This window comes from Pseudomyrmex gracilis, unplaced genomic scaffold, assembly GCF_002006095.1.
Source record: "Pseudomyrmex gracilis isolate BER0280 unplaced genomic scaffold, ASM200609v1 scaffold_394, whole genome shotgun sequence".
In the NCBI taxonomy this organism is placed as follows: Eukaryota; Metazoa; Arthropoda; class Insecta; order Hymenoptera; family Formicidae; genus Pseudomyrmex; species Pseudomyrmex gracilis.
In genome coordinates, this window is record NW_018020978.1 from 104566 (window position 1) to 116117 (window position 11552).

Sequence of the window (11552 nt, forward strand, 5' to 3'; positions counted from 1 at the left end):
CTATTAATTTTTTATTAATTTTTTTGTCGCGGATTCTCATCTCTTGTTGGATGTAAATCCTTTGTGAAATATATCTGTTGGCGTGTGTATTTTTTTTTATCACAGGACATCTGAGCGAAGGTCGCTAAAGGGTTAAAAATGATTAGCAGATGAAAAGCACGGGAAAGAGAACAGGAAGCGTGTCGAAGGGTGGAACCTTTGAATTTTCCCCGCGACGCGGGGTCGGGACTCGCTCGGCACAAACACACACACACACACACACAGTTTCTTTCTCTCTCTCTGTGCTTGTATCGCGAGGCAAGTGAGCGCGTTCGTTCGCTCTTAATGTCCGTGCCTGGTGACCCATGGTGCAAACTAAACCCGGAGAAAGTTGCCGGATACTTTCTCGTAGCTCCGCTTACTTCTTGCACGCCGCCGATCGATGCAATCGTTTATAAACAGGCCCCACGTATAAATCCGAGCGAAGCGATGTCTGCGAGCCGGTGCTTTCGATCGCGACGAATTTTTGCGCGACCCGCAACATTTTCGCAGATCTCAAGTTCCATTCGCGAGGAAAACTCGCGCGCTATTTTTTTTTTCATTGAATAATCAAGATTCGATTTGAATAATTTAATAATTTCTCGCAAACAATATGTATAAAAAAATATATCGAAACTCTTTGTGCGTCGCAAATATCAATTTTCGAACTCTTTGCAGATGTTGCGCGCGCGCGCGCGCAGTATCCGAATATGTATTTATTTTTCAGAACAGAGCCGAACTCACGTCGCGAAACGACACTGTGCCAAAGAGAATGGACCGAGGCGCTTTGCAAAAAGATCGATCCATTCTTGGCGCGTCCAGTCTCTCGGAGGCATTCAGGCTCTTTGCGGACCAGCGACTTGATTTACTCGTCCGAGGGAACGAACTCTCGCCCGCGCCTCGTGTCTGTGCTCTCTCGCCAAGATAGGTAGTTAGATACAACAGAGCAACCATCGAGAGAGCTCTATGTATAAACCGTGCTATTATCCGCTCTCGCGCAGGTTACACACACCGGGGCGGCTCTACTCTCTCGCGCGACGCGTCCTAAGGTAGGAAAAGTCTTCTCCGTGAACCAAGTCTCCCTCCTACGCGCATCTTCGTTAACTATTCATACTTCGCGCATTGCCCACAGTGCCGACCGTGATGAATCGGAGTTGTTAAACGCGAAAACAAAAAAAAAAAAAAAAAAGGAAGAGATTTTAACGCGCGCGTCGCGTTCTCCTCCAATTCCCGCCATTTTTGCCAAAAGTGCGATGTTCAAAGGAATATGTCGAACACGCGTGTATGCGCGCACAAAAAAAAGTTGTTACAACGCAAATCTAATTGAAACACTTATTTGTCGTTAATCTATACGAGACTCGGAAGTATTCGGTGATGATTACGTGCTCCGCGGGAAAATAAAACGCCGTGGGAATAAAACGCGGAGTCGCGGGACGGGCGGTAGAAAAAAAAAAAAAAAAAAAAAAGATTCCGATTTTGCGAATCGAGATTTTCCAGGATGCATCTTCGCGACGCAGCCGAGCGTGACGTAGCGCGGTAGAACTCGCGTGACGTCATTCATTCGATGACGTGTGGTCAACCGCGGTCAATGCACCAGAGCCGGCGTTTCTTGCAGGGCACTATAATGCTCGGTTCACTGGCTTCAACGTCGTGTGCGTTTGTTCACGTACACGGGCCGCGATGCACGTGCGCGCGTTACACCGCAAAATACCGGGTGTCCGTAAAGATTTTGCTTTTTGCGCGCGACGAGAAATCTTGGGCGAGAGATTCACAGATTTTTGCGCGAGCGACACATATATAAGAGACATCGATGTCAAATATCTTTAAGAAACGTGTCGTTCGTGCGGAAAAAAATTCCAAAATGCACACGCAAAATATTTGTGAAATATATTTGAAACATCACAAAATGTTGCATAAATTTCAAATTTGTACTAACAATTTTTTTCACCTCTGTGTGTGCGCGTGAACATTTATAGTAGTGCCGAAACATCCGCTACACATGTTTACAAAATCTCAAACGCTTTTGCGTAGACTTCGTACATTAATCAGAGAATTAAAATCAAAACAAAAATTAATTAAAGTTTCGCGAGTTTTCCCGTTTTCGGAAGATTTGTATAAAAAAAGAAAAAAAAACTCACTCTCGTCTACTTTTTCCTCTTGTTCTACCACACCCCTCGTATCGTTCGCACCTAGCCAGGAAGATACAGATCGGCTAGTAATAAGTAGATAGGTAATGCGAATTGTTGTTCGACCACAAGAAGCGGAGGAGCTCGCTACGTAGTAGCGGTCGTGTCCGGTAATTAAGGTCGGCTAATTGTTTATGCAAAAAAACTGTCTAGTCGGATTACATGTACACCGTGGAACACAACACTTTTCGCAATAATTAGCGGTTCTATAAAATAGCGCGTTGTGCGAGGCGCGTCTTAAAACAGAAATTACAGTGAAGTAAATAAATAAATCCGACCGGTGTTGTTATTTAGCTTAAACAATTTTGCGTTGCGGAGATTAACAAGTAACGGTAGATCACGATAATAGAGTCAATATTTCCTCGCAACTCTTTCGGGACGAGAGAACAAGATACTTTAGATGTTTTCCTATTTTTCGAGTTTGAAATCTGGACGCAATGTATCTAGAAAGCATGTGTAATAACTCATGTCGTTTATCAAAGCAGATGCAACTTGCGTTGCGTAAGAAACTCGTTGCAAAAAGAAAATATTACGGAGCATTAATTCGCAAGAATTCCTTCTCAGAGAAAGAGAGAGAGAGAGAGAGAGAGACTCGGAATTTTAAGAGTAAATTAGACGCGCGGTAGCTATAAATACATTTGCTTCCGCGACGATACGGTAAACAAACGTATTTACATTTCTTTAAATCTCTGCATATTTTTTCTCAGCTCGGTCAAAACGTAAATAGTCTTAAGTGTGACTAAAATTCAAGTGTCGGATGAACAAAGTCGAATTTAAAATACACAGATTGCGTATCGCGGCAAAAAGCGATGAATTTCGAGTTCGGAACACGTGTGAGACGAGACGGCAATAACCTTCGCGGCAAGTTCGACAGTAACGAAATCAAATCTCGCACTTACGCGCGCGCGCGCGCGCGCATCAGCGGAAAATATAAATATTACTCATCTCGACCGGGGTCAATTTTATTTGAGCCAAACGACTCTCGCGTGCGATTTCTATGGCAAATTGCACATCACTCGCGCGGGTCGATGAGGCATCGATTGCGCTCAAACGAGCGCGGATGCGTATGTGGAAAGTCAAAAAAGTGGAGAGAAAGAGAGAGAGAGAGAAAAGAAGAGAGAGAGAAAGGCGGAGAGAGAGAGAGAGAGAAAGAGCCTGTGTGTGCCATAGGTAGGCCGCGGACAACAAGCTCGAGTTGAGAGGCGCGGACGGGCGGTCAGAGACCCCGCAGGGCCGGCGCAAACAGCGAGTACAGCATTACCCACTCGCTTGCTCTCTGTGCTCTCTCGCCAACCTGGACCCGACAATGCCGCGATAATCCAATCGCGGTGCCTTTTATCCGCCACAATGTGGAAAAAAAATCTCACGACTCTTTCTTTTTTTTTTTTTTTTCCGCGACTCCCTCTTCCTTCATCTCGTCTCTTTCTCTTTTAATTTTTTCCTATCGCTTTTTCTCTTTTTAATACATATTACGCGTCCCGTCATTTTTTTTCCAAGATGGAGACGAAGAGCAAAGAAAGCAAACACAGAAGACACGGTCGGAAGTTAAGTCGAGCTAAGGTTTTGCTCTCATCTTGCCAAATATTTTTACGATGTGACTTCGATCGCGTATAAAATGTGAAGTTTGTATATATATGTATGTATGTGTGTTATATACGCACGTAGAAAGTGAGATTGTATATCGACTTCGATAAATGCTGGCGTGTAAAAATTTTTTGGGCGTGTGTGTGGACGCGAGCGCGAGAAACCGCGTGCGCGCGAAAAAAGTGCGAGACATTTTGCGAAATATTTCTACGAAGCATCAAGGACACGTTCCGCAATATTGTCACATTTTTTTTTTGTGCAAGCGGTGCAAGTAATTAGTTACATGAGCAATAGCGAGAGAGACTTTCTCCCGTGTGATCCGCTTTGCGGAGCACGCGTGTGTGTGTGTGTGTGTGTGTCTCAGGTTGATTTCCGCGATGTGTTCCGTAAATAAGTCGCGCGACTTTTGCGATGTGCACTCGGAGAGCCCCGGCCGAGAGTTTGCGGCGTCGATTGAGAGAGTCGACGGAATCGACGCCGGGACATCACAACTTTCGACAGGACATGGACATCTCCTTCTCGATTCCTTCCTTCCGCGTCGCGGTATCAAAATAAAACAAAATGTTGCCTCCTCCAAAAAATGAACCTTCAGTAATAACGACAAATAAAATAAATAAATAAATAAATTTCCCGATCGGCGTATAAAAAAAAAAAAACTATTGTGGTATACAAGTGCACAAAAATGTGAAATCAGTTTGGCCTCAAAAAGCGTGACGAAACGAAAACAACTGCTGCTATGAGGTCTAATTTACATAATAAAAAAAAAAATAAAATAAACTAAAAAAAAAAATAATACAATTGAACTCCGAGTTGTGCAAGTTGCACACGCGCAATGCAACAACACACGAAAAATATCATCGGGCGTGCTTGATTATCCGAACAGATAAAATATTCCATTTATCTATTTGGAACTTTTTTGTGTTACATATGTCGATGTAGATATTCAAACATGTGTGGGTAACAAGAATATTCACGTTGAATCGGTAAAAAATCTCCGGCAATAAAGACCGGCTGCTTTACGTAATTGTGTCAAAATTAAATGCACGATAGTTTCAGGGTGCAAAACAACATCAGGTTGAACAACTCGCGAGCAAACAAATCGCGAGATTGCATATGAAAAATGTAAATAAATCACATAAAAGATGTGTTTTGTGTTCGCGCGCTGAAACTTGCCGCCGAAAAATCGGGTCGACTCCTCGCTTTTTCGCAACTTTCGACCAAAACTTTCGACTAATCACTCCGAATTCACGCGGAGGGGGTCAACGATCTCCCTCCCCGATTTCACCCGGTTTCGTTTGAGAAGACGACGCGCGTGATTTTTTCGTTCGTCTTTGAGCGAGAAAAAAACAAATACTTTATCGCGCAAAAAAATCGCAAAGTAAAAAAAAAAAAAAAAAAATTGAAATCCAACCGCGTCCTTTTTCTTTTCTCTTCTCTCTCTCTCTCTCTCTTCCGTAAGAGACACGCGCGATTTGTCTCTCGATAAATACTATCACTGTTCTTCGCCGAGTCGCTACCGACGTACTCTTTTTTTTTTCAGCGGTAAGTTTCATTCGAATTCTCTTGTCGCATATATATATATATATGTCAAAAAAAAGAACATTCGAAAAGAAAATTCACTCACTCACCGTTCGTTGACACACCCGGTGACATGTGCGCGACGTTCCGCTGCAGATACGGTCCGTTTCCACATGGGATCTGGATTATCACTGCCGCGCACACGCGCGCGCGATCCGATTTCCGTAACTCACTTCAAGTCACACCTGACATTCGCGCACTTTATCACGTTTTGTATGCTTCGTTGCGAAAGAAGAAAGCGTCGGGGGATGAAACCGCGTTGCGAACAGAGTTTAGTCTTTATCGGATTGTTATCCCCGCGTTAGGGGATTCGCGAGAAGCGCGGAAGGTTCGATCTCACGACGCGGATCTCAAAAACGCGGAAGACGATATGGCCGCACTTTTGGAAGAAAACGATCTTCACGCCGATGTGTGTGTGCGTGCGCGCGCGCGTAACGTGCGTCTTCGCACAATTCTCTCCGCGCGACACCCTCGGAAGTGGGCACGTGGTCGCACCACCGTGTGTGTGTACAATACGCACTTACCCTGATAAGAAGAGACAGAGTTTGATGCACACGTCTCACGTGTCTGTAATCACGCGTCCGACTGAACGCGCCGTTCGAATCGCCGGCTTCTCTCTGTCTCTCTCTCTTACCCGATCTTCCAGGCTTGTTGGTTGGTGGCGGTGCCCTCGGTCGCGTCAGCCAATCGCCGCTCTCCGTCGCCCGCGCGCCAGCGACCCAAGCACGCCGCTCTCGTTTCTCGCGCGCCATCGCGCGCCTGTCAGTCATCGTCCCACCGTTCACAACATTCGTTCTGCTCGCAACTTCACGCCGTTTCTCTTCTTCTGTCTTCTTCCTCTTCTGTGCTTCTATATCTCGTGTGCTCTTCCTTCATTTTTGTATCTTTCCATGAAACGCGCAGCGAGCGAGACGCGCCAATTCGAGAGAAATTAATTTTTTTTGTCTTTTTTACTTTTCACTCCGTGTGACAATTTGTCTTCTCGTTGATATATCGATACGGCGGCGCGTCGCGAGATATCGATCCTATCGCGATGCTGACGGTAACGAGGGAATAGAACAGTTGTTTTTTTCTGCAACAACACGAATCAGAAGAGAAACGTGAAAACACATGTACGGGGGAAATATTTTAGAGAATTATTTTGCTTTTGCACATAAAAATCTGATGTATGTTAATAAATGTTCTTGTATCAGTTAAAATATTATTTACGGTTTTATCCCTCCCCATTTTTATCTCATTTCCTTTGTATCGTATTTCTGATTATTTCAAGATATTTTTGTTGAAAAAATATTTGTTACGCAAAACGAAATAAGTAATTATTTTTTTTTTTTATCAATACTCGCATTAATTAAATCAAATACAGTCAAACCTCAATAACTCGAAAACTTCTATAAGATGAAAAGTTTGTTCGTTCTCTTCCGCTCCGCGAAAAGAAAAAAAGAACTTGGATAAGTCGAAACCTCTCGAAGATCTTAACTCTTCTCTTGAGATTCGAATTATCGAGGTTCGACTGTAATACGGTTTTAATTGACGCATGCGCACACGTATATTTGCAAGACGCGACGATAGACGAGATACGGATATTGATACGTTCGATTTTATTTCTTTCGATTCAACTTCGATTCGCATTATCGCTCGCAACTCGCTCTCATCTATATGTTATGTGCCTTTTTGATTCCGATCAAAAGTTTCGCTTTTTTTTCGTTTTGTAATGATAGATCAATCGAAGTTACTTCTATCGAAATCGAGCCCGAAAAATGACGCCCGATCTCTTGTTAGTTTATTTACCTGTTTGGCAAAATTACTCTTTTACATTAAAAAGTTTCTCATTCCGTATTTAAAAAATGTTGCATTTATATAATTTACGTATAATTTTAGTAACGTGAAATGAGATAAAAATAATCACAAAAAAAAAAAAAACGTCTCTCGGGATATACTCGTAAACCTACTTCAATTCGTTGTTGATGTTTTCGTTCTCGCGCTTCGTCTCGCTCTCTCCCCGTTTCTATCATCACGCTCATTCCTTTCTCTCGCTGTCTATTCGCTCGCGTTTTTCCCTTTTCACTCACGTGGGTTAATTTGTAACTTTTTCCTACTTTCTTCGCCGCGTAGCTTACGTAACCGTCGGTCACCTCGACCGACGAAAATCGGTAACATTGCGAAGATAGCCTCACATTGACGCACATTGATTCATCGATGTATCGAAAACTAAATTATGAGCAATTCTTTCGAACGACGACGACGACGACGACAAACGTCTGAAACGAAATAGATAACAAAAGATAAATAAACGCAGATGCTACTATTATTATTGTTTTTTATATGTTGTTATTTTTATATATTTTGTTTACACTGTGTTTATTGTCAAAACGTGACAAAAAATAAATGTAACAGATAAACACCTCTCTTTCTCGGTGTGTATTTAAACGATATCGAGAGAGAAATTTTATTATATCAGTTTTCTAACTAAATCAAGTCAACATACATAAATCGCGTATAAAACTGACTAAAAAAAGTTATCGATAAAAATTATACATTCGACGACGATTTAAAATGTGCATTGATTGCGTAAAAACGTTGGCCAAATGCGAGACTGAACGACTCGTCTTATCCCGTTCGAGTATCTGAATTGCCGGCACTAGACGTTTATCGCGTGTAGACACCCCATAGACATGCACATGTATTCACACACACATTGTGGTAATATCGCTTCAATTTGATACCTACCGAACGAATGACGCGCAGTCGAATGATGCGTCGCAAAATTGTTCGAAACTTGACTTTTGAAATTATCGCGCGGGACGATTTTTGCGTTTTTTTTTGTTTTTGTTTTTTTGTTCTTGCGCAGAGAGTCCGCAGTGACGATCTTCGCTCTCGAAGAGAAGGAGGACGGTTGTTGCTAGAAGAGTAGGAGGTGGCGATGTGGTGGTGGTGGTGTGGTGGAGGAAGCATACGGGTTCGCTTTTGCGTACCCGTTCGTTCACCCTAGCGGGGGCACCAACCTGGCTTTACTTCAGTTACACGTCGGGAAAGCCGGCGCGCGCGCTGTACATATCATACACATGTGCATGTATAAAAAGATGCATATACATATGTGTGTGTGTGTGTATGTAACTATTTTGCACATAAAATCTATATAAAAAGATGTGTATACAAGAGATTCAAAATTGTCTCGCCTCAAAAATATCGGAACTGAGAAAAAGATCGCCTAAAACCGGGAAGTAACCAAAGTGACAACTTTTTATATTATTAACGGCGATGTTTCTACGTGTTGTTACTTTGTTTGGTATTAACTTCGCTGAGACCGTTTTGGCGTAATTCACGACTTAACCAAGTTTCAATACATAAAGAGATTTTGCCGCGTTCGCAGATTCACAAATATTTCGTAATATATCCATATATTTTTTCTTGTTAATTAATGCTATTTCTACATTCCAGAGTGTACTCACACCTGATATAGGTGAATACATACAGGGAGTGTACCGAGAATGTCTCGACCGAGTATGACGCGATTCCACGGCCCTTCGGCAGAGGAAGAGGGAGAGGGAAGAAAGGAGAGAGAGAGAGAGAGAGAGAAAAGAGAGAGAAAGAGAATGAGAGAAGAGCGAACCAGGTGAGGTACCGACTTCGCCGGATCGTCCTAAGGAAGGAGAAAGACGAAATCGCGCGAAGAGAAAGGGAAAAGGACGGGCGCTTTTGTCCGACCGCTCCGGACGAAACGTGAGTCCGCTCTTCTCTTCGAGACTTTCGACATGGAAAATAAAGACATTACCGTCCGCGGTAATGCTCCGTTTCTAGTCTGAAAGAGAGGAAGGGTTTCGAAGAGAGGGCACCTTTGCCTGCCTTGCGACGATCAAATAAATCCGCTGCTCGTGCGATTTTCAAAGCGTCAGATGTGGAATTTGCACCGCTATATAAGAATCAACGTCGGCTTACAGAACATCGGGTGCTTGACCTAAGCCTAAACACGAGCTAAGCGAGCAGCAGTTTCGATTTGCGGAATGCTGACTTGACGTCGACTCAAGTCGAGAATCAGCGAGTTTTATTGTGGTAAAAATGAGTTCAGGGAAAAACGACGATTTTTCTGTAATCGTGAAGAAGGAGAAAAGTGTCAGGAATAAAAAATAATTATTTATTCACATCCTAACATATAAACCATATACGTGTCCGAGATCAATACGATCTCTCCTATTAAATCCCTATATATATATCTACTCCAAATAATTTACTTAAATATAATATTAATTACAAAATTTAACTAACAAACAAAGAAAACTCTTTTGTAAAGAACTCTATGCAAAAACGAAAAATGTAAAGAGAATTGAATATGTAATTACGTACAAGTTTTATGTCGAAACATATCCAAGCTGACACGTAGGTAATTAGGAATAACGAGTTAAGTTTGTTGCATTGACCATCCTGATAGACACAGGCGCGGTAACAGTGTCAGTTGGACTCGATCTTTGCGGATGATGAGTGTAACTGACTTCCATATCAATCTCGTCAAGCTCCTCTTCCTCTTCTTCATGAGTGTCCGATTCATCTTCTTCTTCACCCTCACCCTCCTCTTCCTCCTCTTCTTCTTCCTCTCCTTCCGATCCTCGAAACTATTTTCAACCATTTGTTTTTATGCCAAAACCAACTATATATAGCTATGTGTGTGTTTGTGTAGAAACAATGTATACATTTGATTCCAAAAAAAGCTTAAAATAATAATCTATTTATTTTTGTCATATTCATAATTTCGTTATAATTCTTGTAATCTTTTTAATTATTTAATTGTTTTGCGTAATAATACTATATCCGTCTAATATGAATTTAATATGATTTGATTTAAATCAGAACTACAGGTGTGTGGTATCAGATTTTCAACTGCTGGTAACTGAGGAATAAACATATCAACACAGCGCACAATCATTTTGCCCCTAATCTTAGACTGTTATTCTAAAAAAAAAAGTCAATTAAAAAAAAAATGAATAAAAAAATTGATCTTATGTTTCTATCATTTATGTCTCTATTATTGTCTGTACTTTTTGTGCTTTGATTATATCGCAATAAAGTAATAACTATCTGTTCGCGAGCACACATTCGACATAACAACAGTAGATACATTTGTTGGTAAACAAATGAGATGAGAGATAGAGGTTAACTCACATCGCTCATTGTTTTTCCAATCGGGATGTGTTCGAAGCCTTGTACACGAACGTGGTCTCTCTGGAACAAAGAAAAACGAATAATCGCAATCGAATTTTACGAAATTTTGTCGTGTATGAAGCGACTTACCCAAGCTTGGTGTTCCGCTTCGAGGGCGGCGACTTCGCTCTCGTCGTCGCACGGCCGGTCAGCGTTAAACCAAAGCGGATCGGTCGCCCGTGGACGCAGATCCGGCCACAACGGTCTGATCGCCATTATCGCGAACTGAGATAAGAGAAGCCAATCGGTGTTAAATAGATATTGTACACGCACCTGCAATTTTTCCGTCCGCAATCAAGGAAAGTTCAACGACAATTAAGACGCGCGCTCTCGACTTACGGCAACTGATACGACGCCATTTTGAAGCAAAATTGCGACGCGCGCCGTTAGATGACGTATGCTGTCCATCGAGCCGCTGCCTTGCGCCGCTAGATGACGTATGCTGTCCACAAATGCTGCAATAGACTGCGTTCGTCTTGTACACAACGCGTCACTGAGGCCCGAATTCATAGTCGTCTCTCAGATCTCAGATCTCCAATCTCAAGAGAGAGAGAAAGAGAGAGAGAAAAAGAGAGGGAAAGAGATGAGATGAGATCTGAGATCTGAGAGACGACTATGAATTCGGGCCTGAATCGCGGAATTGGCGCGGGGATCGGGGGGCAAGCGGGGCGGTTGCTCGTAGCGTCAACGAGCGCCGTGCGAACTAACTAGTAGCAGTCGGTTGTCCACAACTACGTCGTGTCGATAATGTAACTGCTCTTCCTTCCTATTTTCTTCTCAAAACGTAAAACTATTGGCCAATTACTTAATATTTAACGTTGACAAATAACATGTGTATATATGTGTGTTTGATAGATGGATCTATTACTGCCTCCGGTAATTGGAAGGAACGTATATTGTAAAAGTCTCGTTTAAAAAAATATATGTATATTGAATATTAATATTTATATGTAACCACTAAATAAGTATAATTTTATTATATTATTATTTTAT

The 11552-nt window shown here is 42.2% G+C and overlaps 2 protein-coding genes across 2 annotated transcripts in view; both read right to left on the minus strand.

Annotated features, from left to right (window-relative positions):
- LOC109860475 overlaps nucleotides 1-6046 on the minus strand; it is a gene marked incomplete at its 3' end in the record, with an annotated part of 50795 nt that extends 44749 nt beyond the window's left edge. The window contains exon 1 of the mRNA XM_020439575.1: nucleotides 5417-6046. The remainder of the gene's footprint in view (nucleotides 1-5416) is intronic.
- A 3431-nt stretch (nucleotides 6047-9477) lies between these two features.
- Nucleotides 9478-11178, minus strand: LOC109860476 (anaphase-promoting complex subunit 15). Its single transcript, XM_020439576.1, has 4 exons — nucleotides 10899-11178; nucleotides 10650-10784; nucleotides 10521-10580; nucleotides 9478-9973 (listed from the first exon to the last, which is right to left on the minus strand). The coding sequence occupies exons 1-4, from the start codon at nucleotides 11067-11069 to the stop codon at nucleotides 9749-9751; spliced, it is 591 nt and encodes a 196-aa protein (XP_020295165.1). The 5' UTR covers nucleotides 11070-11178; the 3' UTR covers nucleotides 9478-9748.
- Between the last annotated feature and the right edge of the window lie 374 nt (nucleotides 11179-11552).